We start from the raw sequence: 23713 nt of genomic DNA, 5'->3' as shown, positions 1-23713 counted from the left end.
ATAAGAATACTAAGTACAGTCATTCTGTAAACATTCTAGGAGTAAAGGAAAATAGACTTCAGCTAACTCTCAAGTATGAAATGCATTAACATAGGCATAAATGAACAAATAGCCAAGCAATAACATCATGTTCTAATCAGTGTCCATAGCCACAAAGTTCAAGAAATGCAACATGCATTGAGAAAATAATATTCATCTGGAAATTGATAATAATATCTTTAACTTCAGAATAAATGCAGACGAGCACAGGTACTTGGCATTGGCATCAAAACATAACAAGACTGCAGTTTGAAATAGTTCATATGGTAGAGACATACCAGTAAGGTACCTGATACTTTCATTGCCCAAAAAATCCAGAAGAATTAACCAAAATATTCATTGAAAACTTCAGTCCTAGTTTGGAATCCCTACTTAACAACGCACATCATCAATTTTGTGTGGTTCAACCCCGCCAAAGCCCTGATAAAGAATGGGTGCACATAATGCCCAAACCTCTGATACAAACATATTTTCCTTGGCACATAACTCAATGCATTAAGTTGCTTCTTCTTGTTCAAACTAGTAAAGAATAGCTGGAGATGCCAATATATTTCAACTTGTTAAAAAAATTATAATACCTAAAAAACTTTGTAATGAACTCAGTAAGCTAAATCCATTACAAATTTCCTAAAAAACAAAATTGAAAACAGATCATTATCAGTATCGAGAAAAGTATATGATTTTTGCTGGGAAGTTGGGATTTGGCATAAACCATAGTTGGCATAATTGCAGAAAAATCGACAAGTTTCAAGTAATCGTCGAGTTTTTCCTGGATTTACTCACGACTCGACAGGTAAAAAAACTCACAGAGTTCTTGCAAAAAAAACTCAGCAAGCTTTTCAGAAAAACACTTTTTTTTTATTTAAAAAATTGTTAAAAACAAAAGGCAAAAAGCCTATATATATTATATAAAATAGAGAATTATAGTGTGGTAGTAGAACTGGGAAGAGGAAGATGTGATTGTACTGATGTATTTACTTCTAGTTTGACACAAACTATTTACTATTTTGCTTCCTGCCATTAGCATTCCACATATATTTTGCTTCCTGCCATTAGCATTACGCATGAGAATGCGATCTTGTACCCACTATGCATTTATATATATCTAAATTCTGCTTGTTTCTTTTGTGTTATTTTTAATTAACTCATTACATGCATTATCTCATTGAAAATTTACAACAACAAAGAAATCAATCTAAGTGGTTTTTTAGGTTCTGAGTTTTTTTTAGGCTGAGTTTTTCCCAAATTTTTTTGGGGGTCTTGGCGAGTTGTTGCTGAGTGAGAATTTTCCAACTATGGCATAAACCACACAGTGCAAAAATCTGGAAAATATGATTAAGGGAAATGTACAATAAAACCCAAAGTTGTGTGGATACAGATAGAGATTCGGCTATTTTTCAAGGCCCCCTTATATGAATACAATAGGATACAAAAATTAAAAGGATAAATTTAAAATTACTACAATCTCAATATATATCCTTTGTGATTATATATGCAATCTCTTCTACGTTATATATGTGTGTGATCTGCTTACTTTATTAACTATCTTCTGTAACGTATATATAGCCTTGGGATTTGTATATCCTCTGATATAATATATGCTGTGATCTCAAGTGTATATCATCCGCAAAATAATATGCTGTGATATATCCTCCAATTATCTGAATGTGTTTTTCTCTACTTCAGTGGTTGTGAAAGACATATCAAGTCTCATCTTTAAGCTTGGATGAATGAATGTATTGCATCCATTCATGATAGACAGTTAACATTAATTTGAACTTCTTCATGATATAACAACAAACTTGTTTAGCGCTAAACATATTGTGATGTGAATATCAGGATTTAACTGTGTGATTTTGAGTCAAACTCGATGACCCATGTTTCATGAGTAGTGATTCAACATGAATCCATCTCTCATGAGAATAAATGGAACACTTAGCACTCATTGGATCTAGGTGATGCTCACAGGGGTGAAGCACCAAATGAGCATCACCTAGATCCAATGAGTGCTAAGTGTTCCATTTATTCTCATGAGAGATGGATTCATGTTGAATCACTACTCATGAAACATGGGTCATCGAGTTTGACTCAAAATCAAACAGTTAAATCCTGATATTCACATCACAATTTGACTAGCTGTGGAAATCATGTCCTACTTATCAGCTAAACATATTCTTTAGATTTCGCAATATATAGTTGATTATATTACTTACATTGCCACTTGTTAATAATAAATTCTCATAGATAATCGATCATGTCAAATAGATAATCAATCATAGTCTCAACTCTCAAGTGATGCAATGTATAACTTGACACAATTATATGTCTCAGATTCGTTCTCCCACCACTATCTTCAACAATATTCAAACTACCAAGAACGAAAACTCTTGGGAGTTGAGGGAGCTGACGAAACCCCAGCCTTCCAGGTATCAATTTGCATCACCATTCAGAATTTGCATCACTGTCTTTGAATTCCTCAGGAGATATTTTGAATAAGAAATGTGGAAGCAATCCATAGTACACAGAATTGCAGATTTAGGAATTGGCAGCAAGTTGTATGCATCACAATCAATTCTACTTGAACCATACATCTCCAGGAAAGGGCTGACATCAGATATAGTGGAGGATATCATTATTTCACGTTCAATTAGGGCTGAATATGTTGATCAGATACAGATTGGTGGCTTTTACAGCTGAGCAAATTCAAACATTTCCTGGGCTTTTACGGCTAACAATACAGCTTAGACAACAACAACACTTCCCAGTTGCACGTGCAGTTAGAACAGCAGCAGACGCCATTACAAATCAGAAAATTGGAACCCCAGCAACAGATCAGGACAGTTAATCAACAAATCAGAATATTGGAACCCCAGCAGCAGATCAGGATTAGCAAAGATATTCGGACTGGATCATTGCCAGTTAATCATCTCCATTTGTTGTAGACTACGCTCATACTTGGCCGTAGAGGCCTAGTATGGTTTTGAAAGTGATCAATTAGGTGTGAAATTTGCAGTTATTTTATATCAATCTTTTTGTCATTTCTTGCATCTTGCATCTCATATTTTAAAAAATCAGAAACATTGAAAAAGGACTCCTACATTGAATCGCTGACCAAAGACAAACAAAATAAGATCAGCTATTTGCCTCAAAAAACTCGGTTGAGGGTCTTTCAATCTCCTAGAATCTGGAACAAGTACAAGACTAAAGAAAGTCCCCACCAAGGTTGCCCAAGGATGGGGGTATTGTTGGCGTAACTGAAATAAGTTGATGATATTAGTAATGTCATGGTACGGATTTAATTGCATGATGACCAGTTATTGTGTTGTCAATGATGTCAACTGTTGACCTAGTGTTTCTAGCATGTTGCCAAGCATAATTATGATGAGCAGAGTGCTGCGGTAAAGTTCAGTGGGTGTGATCATTATGAAGGCATTGGGGACGTCTCTTGAGTGCATGTGGCGAAAACTGCTGCTGAAGTAAAGATTAAGATATAGCAACTCATTATCATAACACGAAAAAACAGTTCCATGATGGAAAGGTGACTGGTGAAACAGTGACAGGTTTGATGAACAAGTAAAAGAAGAATTACGACCGATATTAAGGTTGCAATGAATCTAGATGAGTCAGTCATGATCCAGTAATGTAGATGAACACCTGGAGATGATAGTCTGGTGTCACATTGATCGAGGACAGGGTATGGAGAAGATTTTAGAGGAAGCAAATGTTTGGTCAAAATGTGTTTGACCTCTTCGCACTAAATTCTATGAATCAGTTGGCGTGGTTTTGAAAACGAGTTTCCTTATTTAAGATTTGTCTTATGGCACATTGCATATAAGCAGGATATTTGAATTTCATATCAGTAACATGTTTAGGGTTTGATTAAGGCGGTGGACTCGGAAGACCAGTACATGCAGGTGAAGGAAAATGTGTTTGACCTCTTCGCACTAAATTCTATGAATCAGTTGGTGTGGTTTTGAAAACGAGTTTCCTTATTTAAGATTTGCCTTATGGCACATTGCATATAAGCAGGATATTTGAATTTCATATCAGTAACATGTTTAGGGTTTGATTAAGGCGGTGGACTCGGAAGACCAGTACATGCAGGTGAAGGATGAACAGTTTGTGTTGTTGATCGTGATCGAACAAGTGCATTGAAGAAGTGCAAGGTGCAATCCAGCCATGAAGAAGTTAGGTGTGTTGAGAAGTGAGTTTGAGCTTTAGCGGAGTTGATCAGGCAGAGGTAGCATTGTTACACGGATCATTCTTTATGTTGTTCCCTAACAGCTAGAGCAGTAAAATCCCTTAACCAGGTGGGTCCTAATCTGTCCTTTGTTGTAAATATTTTAACAGAATGGCACTTTAGCTAGTGTTCAAAATCCTTTAACAAGGCTACCCCTAACTGAGCAAAGCTCCTGACTAAGGAGGCATAATAGAGGAGACAGACTTTAAACATGAACAAGAAGATCATAAATCATATAACCATAACATATTGCAAATGATAAACAATTGACTTGAACAGTGATAAAGTTTATAGTTAATCACTATTGTATCAAAGTTTCAAACTGATATTAGTATCGAATTAAGCTTGATAAACAACAAGCTGATACGCAAACAAAAAACCAAAACAAAAATTAGAAATCTTAATCAAGGTCCTTAGCTATGATGCTCTCCACTGAGTACCCAGTACTTGGATATGTGTCCCCAATACTTGGGTACGTGGATACACATTCTAGTGGTGTGCATACGTGTACCCATGCAAACTTGGTCCCCACATATCATGTCACGTTAATAATTTTATCATGGCATATTTTACAATGCCAGCAGCTTCTAAGAGAAAAATGTTCAGAACAGACCAGTTTGGCAAAAGATCTGAGAAATAGTGAAAATCATATTAAACACATCATAGAAAGTGTGGTTTTATTTTAAATGACAGTTTACCATGGCTTAGAGATCACTGGAGAGTATTTCGTGAACCAAATAACACTATGTCTTATGATGCAATTTGTTTTGTAAGCCAACTATCTATTGATCAAAAATTTCTTTATCTAAAAGATAACTTACATACCAATACTTTCCAGTTCTAGAAATAACCTCCAAAATACCTCTGAGCTCCTCTGTGAATTCATGCTTTGCATCATCTTCCCTAAAGACAAGTACACACAAATAATTTTTTTTTAAAAGAACTTTCTAATTAATAAATAGCGTACAAAGCTTGACATTAGAAGATCACAAAACTAGAAACAGTTTCCCCCACATTCAATGTTCTGTAAAATAAGCAAGGCAATAGATTATGGCAATGACTGAAATTAGCAAGGAATTTATGCACATTCTTTTTACAGGAAAACAGAGGCATAGCATCTAATTATCAAAAGACTACTAGTTGAAAGTTTCCCTCAGACTTAATATTTTGTAGCAATGAATGAATGAATGAGAGATTTTAATAATGTCCACGAGGCCCAAGCAGCCTATGGGACCGCCTAAAACAGCCAAACAACCAGAAGCCTAGCTCTTTTAAAATTGTTTCCTGAGATCTATTCTTCGACAGTGAATGTTGACCACTAAGTTTGCTGACCTGGAAATAAGCAAGAAATTTATGCACATTCCTTCTAGAGGAAAACAGAAGCATAGAATTTAATCATCAAAAGAATACTAGATATTTTTCATAAGACTCGTACAACCTAGATAAAATTACCAACAAAAATGTAGATAAGGGTGCAAACAAAAACACAACAATTTATAAGACTAGTGGACATACATCAACTTTGCAACTATGCTATTGGAAAAATTAACAAACAAAAAAAGTTCCAATAATGAATAGTGCATTTTCTGGGGTCCTGAGAAATCAAGGACAATAGTATGATAATACAACTACAAAACTGGATTTAAATTTAGATATCATATTCATGAGTCATGACAACTCTGTGGGTTAATACTGTTGAATACACTCTAACAAAGGTTGCAAAGAAAAACTGATTTTATGTAAAAGAACAAAGATACATTAATGTCCCACAAATGACCAAAAATGTATTGATGTCCACAAGATAACCAAAATGTACTATCAACTGAGCCGCCTAAAACTGCTACCAAATGTTGAGTACAGATAAGACCTTTGTGGTGCATGAAAATGGGCGAAAACAACATAGACCCACATATTAATGGTTTATGCGTTAGTGTGTGATCAAATTATCATATCCATTTACACCATCACCTGAAAGGTTTTAACCATCCACAGAGTATAGAGGCATTCTTGTTAGTCAAAGGGTACAAGGGCATGTTTTACATCAATTCACTTCAAAAACTAAAATTTGTGATTAATTAGATGCATGTCCTCTACCTTGCATGAAAATTTATAAAACCACAACAATGTATGGCCTTTCCAGATATCCTTGGGCAATGAGCTTGCATCTGAATGTTATAATACACTAAGATAGAGCTACCAAGAAAGACTGATTCTATGTAAAAAAGACGAAGGCAAAAACATATTAACATCCACAAATGACAAAAATGTTCATGTCCACAGATAACCTAAAAATAGATCACCAAGACTCGAATGTACATCAAATGTAATAACAAAGGACTAAGAAAAAGCATACGCCTTAGACAATTTACATTTAATTTGTGATTAATTGGATAACATTATTTATAAGGTGTTTCCTTAATGATAGGTTTGAACATATTACATACAATGCTAAAACACCCTGCTAAAATTAGGGACAAAAATGCAGAAAGTATTAAGGCATTGTTTGACATTTGTGTACCTATATTGGCATTTTCATGATACCCCCTAAATTACATGAAGTAATTATATTAAATCAGTACAGCTGCTCCAATTTAATTACTATTTGTTTTGTATTGCATTCTCAATGTTGTTTACATGTTTACTTCCTCCACTGTTCATTGTACAGGTATGGAGTCCACTTGCATCCAAGATACGGGTTTTGAGCATTGCATGGGAACCCTTGGACTCACTATTGGGAGGACTTATGGGATAGTTTATCGTGTGTTGTCTTCAACGTAGGTGAGGATAATGTCCTCATTAAGGCCACCAGAGACCTTTAATGAAATTTACAATTGAATTTTGGCCTTGTTTCTTATAAGATTTATCAAATTTCCACAATCCATGAATATGATGCAAATGCTTCATCAAAAAACTTACACACAATTAATTCCAGAAGCATTTGCATCATTGTTTCTTATAGTTTTTATAGCTTTAAACCCCATTGTTGACATCTTCGGTGTTTGTTGTGTTTTGTTTTATTGTTTGCGTTTCTGAACGCAAGTTATTGTGTTCATAAACACTTAGAAGCCTAAAAGGGAATCATACTTGTGTTCTAGCTTCATTGGCATGTTCATAATTAAGGAAATTCTATGTTTCCCTCTTGTCAAGCATCGTTATTCGTATTTTGTTTATTTGTATGATTAGAACTAATTTAGGATTTACATTTAACAGTTATTATTATTTGGCTTCTTTCACAAATTCAATGGTTTATAATTAAATGTACAACATTTCTCAGTTATCCATTTTATGGTTTCAATTTTACTGTTAATGGATCCCACTTTCTTTTCAACTTATCTGTTATAGGATTTCAATTTTTATGTAAAGGCTTTCTACTTTCATTTCCAATATCACAGTTTACGGGTTCCAATTTAAGTGTTTATGGTTTTTCAATGTCACTACTATTGTCAGATGATTTCATTTTGTTGTTACTTTGGGATTTAAGGGTTTCGAGTTCAATCTGGGAGTGTTCACTTTCAATGTTTAAGCATTCAATAATTCAACAATTTCCAATTCAATGTACAAAATTTTCAATTCATTTGTTTTAGTGTTTTAATTTTACTGTTAAGGGTTTATAATTCCATTATAACTTACCTATTTTAAGGTTTTAAATTCTATTGTTAAGGGTTTCTATATTCATTTCCAATATTTGGGGTTAAGGGTTCCAGTTTCAGTGTTTATGGGTTTACAATGTCACTGTTATTGTCAAGGGTTTCCATTTTTCTATTACTTTAGGGTTAGGGGTTTGGAGTTCAATGTGGGAGTGGTTCGATTTTGTTGTTAAGGAGTTCACTAATTCAACCATATCCAGTTCAATGTACAACAATAACTTTCAATAACTTCTGCAAATATAAGTCACATCATTTGGAAGTCGTCACTTCCTCATGATATACACAAGGGTGGGCCCGTTAAAATCACATAGTCACGAGGTATATTCATGAAGCACAGTCCTCTTGACTGCTACAATTGATCACTAGAAAATCCATCTCAACATGGTTTACTGCCTCTAAATCAATATGACCGAGACCGCAAGAGGTTGACTGAATCATATTATCTATTTGCTCCTTCAGACAAATGTTTCAGACTCCCTCTGAACATCAATCTTCTGAACTTCTTTACCTTTGAAGAAGTGTCAAACTCCCTTTGATGCTGAAATCAATCTCCCTTTTCTTGCAATAACATCCTCAAAGAAATAGATCAAGGCAAATAGTTCTTACAGTACATATCGAAATACAAGTAATAAGTAAATAAATGTAATACCCAATAATGACAACTAATTATCTCATATGCATCAAATCATAAACTGCCTCCATATGTGACAATATTTAATCTTGCTTAATCCTTCATCCACTCAGTAAATTCATTTGAATGCAAAGCTCCACTCTTTCGCTCATAATTTCCACAAGTGTGGCTCTTCTCATTCATCTTCTCAACTTCCTCTTTAAAGCAATGGGCATTTTGTATAAGCCATGGCTTGCATTTTTTCAAAGTCCGAATAAAATTTGTGATACTCAACAGGTAAGCTACACACTCTATATTACAGATCATACATGGGTTGTGGCTTCTCTTCCATTCTATTTAGTTTACTCATTCAATGGTAACAAGGCTTTATAACAACACCCGAATTCGATTTCACTTTACCCTAGGAGACAGTGACCTTTCTCTGTTCTGCTATGAATCTTTTGAACTTCTATTTTATGTTGATTCGTATCAGCTTTATAGAATTTCAGTTTTGAATCACTGTTCTCCAGATGTATGTGCAAATTTGATATGTTGCTGATGTAAAGTCGCTACCATTTGAAGATATCGCAGAAATTTTGATATTGATATTGATATTGTATATCATGCAGGCAGCAATATATCTTAGTACACTGGATCATATGGCCTTAATATGTTTGACTGTCAACCTCATTATATGTGATTCTTCTTTTGAAGATGTTGATCATTATCTTTATAACGAGCCAGTATTAAGAATACTGTTTTGAAATACTTAATTATAAATCATTGCTTATATTTGATTTCCATCTATATTATATGCTAACAACATATTATACACCACAGCATATATTTCACATATAATCCCCGCCATTATAATAGTCTTTCATGTTGGTTATCATTTCTTTTCTTAATTTGGTCAACAATATTGTTTAGTATTTGCTTTTGTAGTTTCCAATACTGCCATGCTTGATTGAATCGTTGTCTAATCATATTTCTGACTCATCCAAATACGATTTCTGCTTTGATTTCTAAATAAGACAAATTAAAATTCTCCTTTTGTTTACAATCGAAGCAGTTTTTACTTTTTTGGTTACTCCTTTTACGGATAGGTTGGGAAAATATTAATTTCACCGCTTTTTGGAACAAGCTTAGACTCTCGATTAATTCTGCACCAATATTACATCTGACCTTCGATTAATATACACATCAAGGTGTACTTCATTGATGACTTTGATGCAGTCGCTATTTCATACATGGATGATGTTGACTGTCATAAAGAGATTGAGATCACTGCCTTACATCTTCATCTCTGCCTTTATTTGATCGACTTGGTGTCTTGAAATTAATTCAATGTTATTATTCATCGTTTCTTACAGGAAGGTAGAAGAACCAGTCCGAGGATCGTTGCAAATGTGCTAAGCACTACCATAATATTTGGTATATGTTTTCCAAATGGTAGCAACCTCTTATTTAAATTGAGAATAATAAACTTATATATATATATATATGATATCTCAAATATAATTTATATATAGGTTTATCTGGCAGAAGCTACCAAACATCAACAAATGCTAGTTGAGATTCACAACGAATGTTGATTACAAAGGGGGTTTAGGCAAATGATGCTATGATGTCAACAGAAGGCTAGCCAACCTTAACATATGAAAAGATAGGCTGTGTCCAAACATTCAAATCAAGATACCAAGAAATGAGTGCATTTCCTTGCATCAATTATATAAATTAGGAAAACTATTGGATTCCAAGGATACATAATAAGATTACCAACTTAACATACAAAAAATTAGTAATAACAACTCATGAATGCATTCAATACATACGACTAAATGCTTTCTTCATTATATCTTTTAAAATATACAAGATCAAAAACTCCTTTAGAAATAGCATAACGCCAAAAGTTTCTTTAGAAATTTCTCCATAACTTCCCCTATGTAAGAGTCCCCCTTTAAATTGCAAATGGCCTTGTATTTATAGGCTCACTTTGATAACTAACTTGTAATCACTTAGCTTAACCACCTAGGTAACTACTAAGACACAGCCCTTAGGATAGCTACCCAGGTAAGCCACTTACAATAACTACCTCAAGGATCACTTATAATAACTACCTCTTTGAAGACAAGTTAGAATTTACCTAACCTTTACAATGATAGAGCCCAAAAGCTAACTTTAACTACAACAAAAAAACATGTCACTTCACAAAAAGATAACTTGAAAGTTGTTACATCAAAAGAAGAACAATATGTTGATTTTGTCAAAGAAAGGCTGTGTCATCTTCTAATCAATTTGATTACAACTTGGTCTTTGAGAAGATATGTTCTAACTGAATCTATCAAGCAACTTCTCTTCTTCATGAATCACATTTAAAACCTTTCAGAAGCTTTAATTTTCTCCTTTGCAAAAACACCATTCTTGATTATGCATTTCTAATAATCTTGTAATGATACAAGTCTGACACATGTAGCAGTAATAGTTGCAAATCCAACAGGAGTTGGTTTGACTCTTGCTGATTGCATTTTGCAAAGTGGCGTTAGTGCCTTTTTGCCAAGTCCAATATATGTATACCTACTAATCACTGCTATCCAAGATATACAACTTTTGAGAATTTGATAAAACATATTGCATGCATTGTTTGATACTTTACTTAGCATTTGATGGTGAAAGTCGAGTCTTTTCTACATTTCTATTTGCTACATATCAGAAAATTGTTGAATCCCACAAAATGAAATCTTTCACCTGCCTAAGTTTTTCTTCATACCTGCATACTAGTTTTACTTCATACCTGCATGCTAGTTTTTCTAGTCATAATGCTTGGCAGCTTAAAGCCTCTTCTACAAATCCATTATAATTATTTAATAATTGCATTCCATGACATAAGACCTTTCCAAAGCTTTATATCAAACTCCCTTCTTATCAAGCACAGCTTAATGATTGTCTATTCATTGTTTTAAAGATACCATACTCATGAGATAAGACTTTTCCAAAGCTTTATCTCAAACTCCCTTCTTATCAAGCACAGCTTAATGAATGTCTATCCATTGTTTTAAAGTTCCCAAACTGGCACGAGTAGGGAAGATGTTTGTGAGAATCCATTATTTGAGTCTACCAGAAATTTCGGACTATAATACATGTCAAAAGTTTCCCTTCATTAAGATAGATAAATAGATGAATTTGTAACATCCATGAGGCTAAAAATAGCCTATGGGACATCCTACCTAATAAACCAACTTTAATATGCTTTGATGTATGTCTGTATCTAAGTCCCAGAGCTCTCATTTTAATGTAGCAGGGTGCTAACATATGTCAACGACATCGGTACTCTTTGTCCCGTTAGATTAGTTTGAAAGTTTGTACAACCATCTTTGACAGACCGATTATGTGCAAATCTTGTAGTCATTGTATGACATGTGATGTCATCTCTTTGAATCATTCTGAAAAAGAAGCTTACAAGCCACACTATGCTTCCACATCCAAATACAATTTGTTTGGGAGTTTCTAAGCAATTTTCAACAAATCCTTGGTGCTTATCTTACAATCACAGCACTGTTATGAGACTATTTCCTTGAGAGATTTTGTGAAATTGTTCAAGTGTCTTGACTGTGCTTTGACAATATGCATGCAGGTTGAAGGGCATCTCACCCTCCAAAAACACTTTATTTCAAAGTTGTGAAAGATGCAGACAAGGTTGTGGGGTGGAGCTTTATACCGTCAATTTACATTTGCTTCAATCTTCTAAGATCATCCAACAAATCAAAACTGTACATATCTTGCAATTATTGCAATCCATAAGACCATGTTTCTTTGAGCCATTTTAAATAACACTTCACATGTGCAAGGAAGATGCTGGGAAAGGTTGTGGAATGTATACTTACACCTGCCAATTGCATTCGCTTGAGAGCTTCTGAAGCCAATTTTACAAATCCAATTTCTGCATATCTTGCATGGCATGCCATGAGATAAAACTTGTGAAGCATTCTGTCAAACAATCCAATGCTATGTCTATGAATCTGCCTATTGCACACATGCCAAGCAGGGTCTGTTGTAACTACAACATTCAACAAACTTGTTTTCTGCTTCATGAGATTAAATTTCTTCAATGCTTTCTATCAAGCAGCTCACATTACTTTGTATGTGCTTGTATATGGTATCTGCAGTAACATCTGATTTTTAAAAATCCCATCTGTTATGTTTTAATAGATGTTCATCACCTGTTCCAAATATCCCATTAAGTGTGCAACTTGTAATCAATCCTAAAGATGGAAACTCTTAGCAGCATTCTGAAAAAATTTCCCGCTTATTGTCTGTGCTGCACACACAAAGGATGTTGGCAAAGGTGATGGAATTGATTTTACACCTGTTTATCACATTTCCTTGATACTTTCTAAAACCATTTCAATAAGTACATTTTCTGCAAATCTTGCAATCATTGCATTTCTTGAAATCCCATTTCTCAGAGGTGTTCAACAAAAATGTTCATGGGCCTTGCCTTTCATTCCACTTTCTGCATGCAAGTCTTATAATGGTATTATGCTTTAATGGATGCACATACCCTACTCTAAGACTCTTCTCATTTTCTAACAGATTGAGAATGTGCTGGTAAAGATTTTTGAATCAGCTTCAAAATTGCTGTTTGCTCTTCTGTAAATCTTGCAATCATTACATCCAATGAGAGGAACTCTCTTTGAGGTGTTTTGTTAAACAGTCTAGCTGCACTGGCCATTTTTTTCCATGTTTGGCATGCATGTATGCCAGAGCAATAACAACCAGAACACCTGACAGAATTTCTATACACTACAAATTTTAATTGATTGTCGTAACCTAATCCAAATATTTTGTGATATCACAGGGAGAGAAGAAACGAGAAGAGAAATGAAACTTGGAGGGTTTTTTGGAATTAGTTATAATAACTAGTTCTTTTTCAAACATCAGTAGTTTATTAAACTTTGCCAACTTCTGAAAAATGTCGATGATAACTAATTTTCGCATTACAAATGCAAAGGATTTATAATAAACTTGGGCAACCTCTTTGAATGACCGATGAAATAACTAACTCTTTTATAGCAAGAATGCATTGATTTCTTAATAAACTTCACCAACTTCTCGATGTTGCTGATGAATAATATCTGACTCTCTCTTAATAATGATTTGGCTTTTTCTAAAACTTTTGAATGTCAGGTAAATCACCCATGATGCTATTTGATTGAGCATATTGGGACCTTTAATGTCAGCCAGAACTTGCCAATGAAGCCTTTATGGCCAAAAGATTCAATAATCCCCTAAATATGCATTTGGAGTTGGATACCAAATCTGCATCAGTATTTTGGATGAGTTGTAACACTCATGGCAATTGCCGACTGATGTGAAAATATCAATAACATCGGCATCTTAATAAAGTGTAGTAACTTAATGATATAACACAATGTTCCCATTCCATCGGCTTTTTACAGTACTCGGCTAGCTTTTACAAATCTCCAACAAATGAAGTATAATAACTAATTTTTTGCAAATGTATTGTCTTATTTTCACATTTTGCACAGTTAACCAACTTACAGGTGATTGTGAATGAAGTGAACGTAGCAGTAATGGTGGAACTTAACAATACCACCTCTTTGGACTTTTAATGAGCTTAACCAGCTTATACAAAACAGTGATAAGCTTCTAACAACCGATTCTTGCATTGGGTTTTTAGTGATCTTGCCCAGCATTTCTAAATTACCAATGAATAATAATCAGCTTTTGATAAGAATGTGTCAACAACTTTGGATTCCAGAATAATAAATGATTCAATAACTTTTTATGTCCATCATTAGAGTTTGGGAATATTTTCACAACCGAGCCAAGTTCAAAATTGGGAGAAACACCAATAAAGTTTATTAAAAAGTATGCTCCTTGCAAAAAATTACCATTGAAAGTAACAAAAACATTGATCAAACAATTAATCACAGACATAAATTTGATTCATAAGGACTGTCTTTTGAGAATGGCCACTTCATCACAGCATATTTTATTCTCTTGCAAAACATTACCTAAGATGGAAAGGGTTTACTGGAATTATAATCTATCAAAAAAATGTGGACACTCAAGATTAGTGATTGCAAGATCCAATATAGACTATAGAATTTATACTTTCACACTGACAATTCTGTTACAATGAAGGTAGCTTATCCATTACATCTTTTAATGTTTATCTTTAATGTTTTTGAGTCAATATGCTCTAGAAATTCTTATTTTTATGAAATTTTCTATTAGCCGTAATTTTTCCTGATTATTAAAGTTTGAACTTTGAACCATTTTACAAAGTCTTGTAAGAGTGATTCAAGTGACTTGCACAAGATTTTTCTTACTGAGTTGTATGATTCAACATCAAATAATTTATTGTTTTAAAACTAGTTGTTTCTTATGTCAATTTCCTATGGCATTTCGGGAGTGAGAAGCTTTGTAACTTTATGAATCTCATTTTCTCCTTTGACGTTAACCTGAACAAGGAGGCCTGATGAGCATGCTAATAAGTATCAGCCCTTGGGCCATACAGGGAGTGCATATAGTTACAATTGGCTGCTAAACTTACACAGTTTAGCTCACTAAGTTCCTATTTATTTGCTACAATACTAATCACATGCCCTTGTGATTATTTTATTTTATAAAAGTTACCGACGCAATCTAATTTGACAATGGTTTTTCATTTAGCTCAGATCCCAAACAGTAAATAATCAATCAAATGATTTTAAGATTAATTTGAGAGGGCTACCAGCCAGCTACTGACACTATGATTGCTTCTAACCTTATAGGCTATGAAGTTTATTTTCTCGCCTGAGATACCATGACTCTGATATATTTTAGTATTCTCTACTGCCTTGTTTTAGGGGTGTCCATCATCCGACTAGTACCACACGCTCAAACCTGAGAAAAAGAAGTTTATATGTATTTGCTAGGATATGTCCTTGTTAATTACTGTAATTGGTGCATAGTGGCTAGTAACATCAAATTAAATTGTGACTTCATTTAGTAGTTTGTTTTTTTAACCTGCACATTAATTACTTGCCTTTGATATGGGTTTATCAGCTATTTTCTTTTTGATAAGATGCTTTAACAGTCAATTATTTGCTCTAGTTAGGTAAGAACCTACAACACAATGGTAACTTGTGAGCCTCTCATGTGGGAGGTCTTGGGTTCGAATTCGCTTAAACACGTAAAAAATTAATTAATTACAACAAATAACAATAATGAATCTAGGCTTCGACCGTTTACCGATCCAAAAGAAAATAAACTATTTGCTCTAGCAATTACTTTACAGCTCCTTACAGCCGACTTCTAACTCCATACTTCAATCTAAAATAAGGTTATAATTTATTTCTTAAGAAGTCACAACATTCAATTATTTTATTAGTAATTTAAATTTTTTATCAGCATGTTATTAGTATTATAAAGTCTAAGCCCATTAAATTCTTGTCCACTGAAATATTTTAATGTACAATTATTTGTTCTGTAATTTGTTAAAAAATTTATAGATCAACAGTTCATAATTAGTCCCACTACACAGGCAAGAGCCTACAACACAATGGTAACTTGTGAGCCTCTCATGTGGGAGGTCTTGGATTTTCGAGCTTAATACAAAACACATAATGATAATTAATTACAACAACTAATATTAATTAATCTAGGCTTTGGCCCATTACCTATCCAAAAAAAATTGTCCCATTACACAAATTAAATCTAATGAACTTTCTATTACAATTTGTAAATTTCCTTTGCAATAATTTCAATGAATTTCCTAGTGGTCTACTGAGACACTACTCGCATCTACATCCTGCCCTTACAGCATCCTCTTGCAATTAAAATACCTGATGCCTGATGGCCCCGGTATAATTTTAAGTTTATGAAGCTCTCTTTGAAATTTAAATTGAGACAACGGAAGACTGACGGCCCCAGTACAATCCTAAACTCACAGCACTCCCTTCGAAAATTAAATCAAAACAACTTGAAACTAACGACACAGAGTCGACCTAAGCTCAAACATCTCTCTTAACAATCCCGAACTTTACAATCCAACAATATTAAGAGGAAAACCGTTCCAGCAAATTTTGAACCTTAACCTTCATTAAAGTTATAGCTCCACTTTAACCTTCAACGAAATTTCGAAATATTTTTATTTTCGAATTCTTGTGTTTTCTCCGTTTCTGTTTTAATAAATGAATACAATGAAAGCTACATGAAGATCCGCAACTTGTCGCCGGAACGTTAGTAGTTTACAGCTAAAAAAAAATACAGCTAGAATGTTTCCCGCTGTAAATAAAACATAATGCCTGGCGCATGGAATTAAATACAAATGATTGCATTCTATCTAATTAGCGCTCAAACTAGACTGAATCATTTACATGTAATGCGAGGGTTTTGGAAAAATAAAAGTTATCAAATACCTGCAAAAAGAAGCGAGGGCTTCTACGCCCGGCAATTCTTCCCGCGGAAGCTGCATTTTGATTTTAAGATTTGTATAAAAATTACAGGATTTTCAAAAATAGCACTCCCTTTCTTTCAAAATACAAAGGAACTCCTCCGGCATGAAAGCGTTTGCGTCGTGATCGTCTTTCGATTGGGACAATTGTAATACGAGCACTCCTCTCCAAAGAAGACAAAGGGTTGAACCTAGTATTCCTTTCTCCTGCTGGTATGGGATATGATAGATTTTAATGATGTCCACGACGCTAAAGTACCCTATGGAACATGATAGATTTTAATGATGTCCATGAGGCTAAAGTAGCCTATGGGACCCACACAATCACCCCCACACAGGGGCGGAACTAATCTAGCTGCAAAGTTTTGGTTAACTTGTCTCTCCTTCTTTGAAGTTTGATAATCAAAGCGTTGTTCTCTTCACTTGATCTTCCTCGAATAAGTAGTTGAAGTCCTTGTTCTGTAATATCTCTGTATAACCAAAACTGATGTCACTGTATGCCAGGGAATCCTTAACAAAGTGTTGCTCCGTCTCTATTACTCGCATATTACAGAACTGCCCATCCAAATTTGGGGAGTTAAGTAGGTCACCAAATTTTAATGGGCTATTAGATTGTTGAGTTGGCAATTCCAAATCTAATATTTTTATTCATGATTGTACCATTTGTCACATGATAAGTAGGAGATAATTTCCACACTAAGTTAAATTGTGATATTGCTATCAGGATTTGATTGTGTAGTATTTTGAATCAAACTCATTGACCCTATTTGGTGTTTTGAAACTACAGGTTGCTAAAAACCCTGTACCAGGATGCAAAAGATAAATAAAAGCCTACAGACTAGTTAGATCTCATATTCAACAGAAATTATCTCAGATGTGGACCAACTTGAATAAAGCACATACAAGGGCTTTCTAAAGGGTGCACATATGGATTTAGATGGGTTTCTTCTATGATTTTTTCTTCAAATATTTGCTTAGTAATATTCTTCTCTTTAGATCTCTCCCTTATAGCAGATAAAAAATCAATAATCTTCTTCATATTATAATCAACTCATGTGTTATAGCAATTAACTATAAACTCCAATGAAGCTATTACAACAAGGGAATGACCAACAATTTAGTTCTTCATTACAGAAATGGAAAATTGATTTTGATTTATATGTGTATTGCGCAACCACATGACTGCATCAATTTGCATCTGAATTAATGACTAGTGCCTTATCCATTATTATACAAAGTCAAACTAGTAACCCTAGACCTATTTAATTGGCTTGCAATTAAACTTATCAATTTTAACCTTGAATTTCATTCATATGATATCCCTCCCATATACCTAGAAACCCTATCAATTCATGAAAGCATTTACTTAACTCCATGAATTAAAAGCAATCAATGAAAGGACATACAACTCATCCAAGTTGCATTAAATTGAAAGAACTTTGCTTATTTCAATCTCAAAATAATAGATACATGAAAATGGAGACAAAAATCAAAGACGCGGATATGCAAAACTTTCCTTTATATTAATTCTCCTTGAAAACAATACATTGTTGGTATAAAACTCAAAATATAACTCAAGACATGACAAAAATTGCCATTCAAGATTCATTGTATTCTTAGATTTGCAAAATTGAATACATCATACAATTGACACAAAAACTGGACTGATTATAAATAGTATAAGCACTAAAATTTTACAAGACTCAAACCCTCACTCCACATCTTGGAAATCCTTTTATAGGAAGGATTGCAACAAGCTTTGGATGGGAGGACACATGTCAAAACTCTGTTGGAAAGCAAATACAGAGATATTTTATATTGTTACTTTTCAAACATTCTTTGTACTTGATCAAAATTGGGGATGCAATTGCAAAATTGGTGAGTGGCACTTTCTTTAGGGTTCTTTAACTTGAATTTGTTTGTACTCTGATAACCTATTGCTTTCCTTGCGTTTTCTTTATCCTTTTGTCCCTTCTGCCTTTAACTGCATCTCTAAACTGCCTAATCGCTTTTCCCTAATGGTAAAGCCTTCATTTCTGCTATGACCTCCTAAATGGCTATGTCTGTGTCCACATCAGGCCAAGTGGCATCCTTAATGCCATTTAATTCTTCAAGGCACTTATTCCACTTAGCATTAGTTATGGCTTTAACCTCTGCACTTATCTTTCCCATCTTTGTTTCTAACTTATATAGCATATGTACTAAATCATACACTACCACAACATTTGCCTTACAATTGCAGTATGCAAAAAATCTAGAATGATTCAAAATGTTGTCAAAAAAAGATGACCATTCCATCCAATCGTTAACTCCTCCATCATTATCCAAAATAGTGAGCACAAAACTAGGTGTTCTTGTGGCAATGGCTTTCATTTTATTCTAGATCAATCGTGACTTGCCCACAAAGAAACCATTTAAATATTTTACCTTATTAATAATTTTTTTACAGTGATAATCATTACCTTTGGTAAGTCCTCCTTCTGTGTTAACATAGGTACAAGATTATCAAAGAACTAGGTGTAAGGGCACCATGTAGTGAATAAAGGAGACAACAAAGCAATTTCCTCAAAACATTTGCACTCTACCCCCTGCAAAATAAGATAATTGTTATGTGCATTCTGCGAAACAAGTTTCAATGCATTTATCTTGTAAGTCAGCAAGTTCTTGATAGTTATAATTTCAATCTCCTTTTCTAGACTCCAATTCTTCTTCATCAACTACCATAGCCTGGCATGTGACATCCTCTGTTTTACGTGCATATCCTTCCGTTTGTGTGCCCTTGTCTTTAATATGTATAGTAGATCTAACAGTATTTTTCAATGCTACTATCTCATTTTCTAATTTGAGGGTTTTCTGTTCCAAGACATAAGTCTTTTTCATTTCCTCCTCATATTGCTTCCTAGTCTTGACATACCTCTCATGGGCTCTTTCTAGCTGCTCCTCTAAAACATCAATCTCGTTCTTTCCCAACAAATACCACTAAAGTTTGCATTCCATAAATTTGGCTGCTAGAAGTAAAGTGCACATTCCAAAATATGGCATTCCCCCAAGGGGACTCTTTAATCTCCATGAGAGTGGGCTTTTCATGTTCTGGAGCTAAACTCCATATTGTTCATGGTTTGGGCATCAATGTTATACCTAGACCCTCTCAACTCCCCCAACTAGTTGTCATCTTCAAATGAGATTGTATTGTCCTACCTCCTCATCTAATCCAACAAAAAGGAAGAACTAATGTCCCGTCCTAGGAATAAGATCATTCCACTCTTCTTTATTAGCTCGTTGGCTTCTTCCACAGTGAGGGGGTCACTAGCAGGATCATACTCTTGTAGCTTTTTTACTAGTTCAGCAACTACCTCATCATAGTCACTTGGTTTCATCTGGAGAGACAACTCATTTTGTTTCACATTGAATAAGAAGCTTTTAAATTCTTCAATTTTGATGAAATTTTCATCACTTATAAATTCATTTGCCTCAATGATTCTATCATCAATCATTTGAGCCTATATCTGCAATTTTTTAGCCCTCTGCTCATCCTCAGTGGCATGCAAATAAACTAATTACTTCCTTTTGCAAAATATTAGCTGGCCCTTGGCAAGATCTGTAAGGATTTCTGTTGGGCCTTTTGTGGGATTTCCACCATTTTTTGTTTCTTGCTCCTCTGTTGAGCCCATTCTAAACTTTCGGGTTGATCCTCTTCTTCATTACTCACTTCTACAACAATGTCTTCATCAGAAGATTTAGGATCAACCTTCCTTCTTATCTCTTCAGGAACTTGTGCTGATATCTCATCAAAATTTTAAACACACTTGTTCAACCTTGACCAGTAGTCTTCTTCAAGATAGAATCCCTTAAAGGATGGATCTACCTTTTTCATCTCCAGCTCAAAACTTAAAACAATCATATACTTGATCATTATTTCTCTACATACATTATTTTCTAATCGGTTAGCAATGACATCCTCCTCCCATAAACATTTTGTTGGAGGTAAAGTATATCCTCTTATTTGCTTTAAAACATTCCTGACTACATTGCAAGGGTCATATGTTCTTGCAGGCCTAGTTGGCAATTTAAAACTCCTTAGGAAAGCATTAGTTTCCTCTATAGCATTCTTCCCTATATCAAATTCTCCTACCTTGGTACATCTACACAAAAATATTCCCTTTTTTACAGGTTTACCTTGGTACCTCTATTTAATGAGATCAGTTGCCAAAAGACTTCTACAAACCCTAGTCTCTCTGGGACATACTTTGGCAAAAATTGAGGTGGTTGAGGACATCCATAAATTTTGATGATAGTATATTCTTCAAATAGAAAAACACTTCCCCAATCATGCCCCAATTGTTTCCCAACATCAAAAAACATATTTGGCTTAGCAACCTTCCTAACACTTCTAGGTACCCTCTCATTAACAAGTCATATCATTCTTAATATAGGGTGCACAAAGTCATTATAAAAAGAAATAACATTATAGTATGGGTAGAATCTTTTCCATAACCTTGTCCATCTTTGCACAGGTAGTCTCTCTCCCCATTCTTTTGTACATTAGAAAAAGCTCTGATCAAAGAAATCTACATTTCTAAACAAGATCAAATGCATGATTAAGGAGTAATGATGGAACCTAAAGTTCTCCATTTGTCCATTCCATACAACAACAATTTCATCATGAGTTTTGTTGATGATATAGGTCACAAAATCATACCCAACATTTGTGTTTGGGTCCTAGATATTCAAAGCCATGACATAATGTGCACTGAGAGCATTCATGGTTCCATTTGAACCTAGGACTTTGTTTAGACCAAAAATAGTGTTTTGCATATACCTCTAAAAGAATTTGAGAGGCATGAGGTCTTCCACCTCCTTCTTTAGAATTTCCCCCTTTCCTTTCCTTAAATTTTTCTTTTAACTTGTCCATGTCAATAGGAAATGACATTGGACCTCCCAAATTGAATGCTTCTGTAAATGTCTCCTTATCCAATGCCAAGAAGATGCTCCTATCTTTCCTATGAAATGACTTGCTCACTGGATTGTAACATTTTATTAGTGCTACTAGGTCAACATCCATAAAGACCTCTGCCATAATTAACTTGCTCAAATTCCTAGTCCAAGGGTTAGAAATTGGGACCTTCTCCATTTTGTTCTTGTAGAAGAACTAAAACAACTCATATATGTTCCTATCAGGAACCTCTGCATCTCTAGAAAATACATACGGGTCTTTGAAAGCATGGTCATTTATAGACTATGTGTTGGTAGAACCAGGTAGAATGTACATATATTCCTTTACAAATGAACTAGGGCTTTTTGTTTTTGAGGTAGATTCTTCAATTTGGGCCTGTGCAATCAATTCACCTTCTTTTTGTGCCATTCTTACAGGATTATCTGAACAATTATGACTATTGTATGCTATAAGTTCACTCAAAATCATTTTGCAATTCAAACTATGTTCTAAATTCTCAAACACTTGTGCAACTCGTAATGAAATCACTATTCTTCTTGGAATTTATTTGTTTCTGCAAAGGGAGTGTGGCATTAATGGCATTTAAAGTTAACACACTTTAAAACCTATCAATCCTTGAAAAGCTAACAAAATCTTCACTTTTTCACCATTCATAATTCCAACTCATATCCCCTTTTTCCAGCTTAGACATGGTCATTTAAAACTGTGTTATGCTTTTAAAACTAGAGGTTGTGAAGTTGTGATCCCTTCTTTGTTGTTGCTTCGCCACAATTTTCCATCTTTCTTCATCTCTAGTTGTGACCATGCATGAAAGGCTATCTTAACTATTTTGCGGCTTTACTACCCTTTTTCCTAACTACTAGGCAAAGCTTGTGATGTTGTGCTTCCTTTTATTCGCCACTTCGTAACATTATTTCTTTGTTGACCACATGGGCATGCAAAACATCAATTTCTTCATTTTTACCTTTATCGCTTCCTTGCAATTGTTCACCACTTCAATTTACAAACCACTATGATCTAGCGATTACCATCACACTTACTACTTTGCATCTTTGTCGCAGTCCAAGACTTAACATTTCTTTCACTTGCAATGTTGCGATAACTACTTCTTTTAACTATCAAATGCTCTTCGCAATTTCACACCTCAAAATCTTTGCTCATGGCTTGACCGTGTGAAACTGTGATCTATTAACTTTCACCACTTCACTACTTTGTCTTAAGTTAGATTTAACCTCTTGCGAAGCTGCAATGACTTCAACTTTTGTTGTTCTAGCTCTTTATCGTTACTTCGCAACTTGAAATGTCTTCAATGTTTTTTAACCAACAACAACCGTTATCATGATTGCTTCACATTCTCGCATCCTTCAAAATAGTTAGTGATCACAAAGGAGAGATGTTGCGATTGAAACATTTTCGCAACAGCGTAACTTAAAAGAACTTTAGAGGCATGGAAAATAATATGACAAATGATCAAAGGACTTAGGGATATAAAATAAAATAATGTATAACCAAAGTTTTTCACATATCCCTATTTATAGTTGCAAGTCAATTTATGGATAAATCAATGAAACATAAGACATGACCATTGCCTGAGGGTTTTTTCATGAGGAAAACACATTTTTAGAAACCCTAAGCAACTGAAACACAAAATTTTCCTAATTTTCAAAGGATAAGACAAAAAAAAAAAAAACAAATTGGGTTGAAAATCAGGCCATCGAACCCATATTTCATGATTAGTGATTCAACACGAATCCATCTC

At 34.3% G+C, this 23713-nt stretch overlaps 1 protein-coding gene across 1 annotated transcript in view; it reads right to left on the bottom strand.

Annotated features, from left to right (window-relative positions):
- The window catches only part of LOC149550643 (serine/threonine-protein phosphatase 4 regulatory subunit-like protein), a 73732-nt gene extending 56587 nt beyond the window's left edge, over positions 1-17145 (bottom strand). The window contains exons 1-2 of the mRNA XM_089793631.1: positions 16966-17145; positions 5105-5182 (exon numbers count right to left, since the gene is read on the bottom strand). Of these exons, the coding sequence (XP_089649757.1) occupies positions 5105-5182; positions 16966-17021 (134 nt within the window). The 5' untranslated portion in view covers positions 17022-17145. The remainder of the gene's footprint in view (positions 1-5104; positions 5183-16965) is intronic.
- Positions 17146-23713: the final 6568 nt, after the last annotated feature.

Source organism: Cupressus sempervirens, chromosome 7, assembly GCF_028749045.1.
Source record: "Cupressus sempervirens isolate cs-2001-9-10 chromosome 7, ASM2874904v1, whole genome shotgun sequence".
Classification (NCBI taxonomy): Eukaryota; Viridiplantae; Streptophyta; class Pinopsida; order Cupressales; family Cupressaceae; genus Cupressus; species Cupressus sempervirens.
Note: the sequence above shows the minus strand (reverse complement) of the source record. Positions and strands in the feature narration are given on the sequence as shown.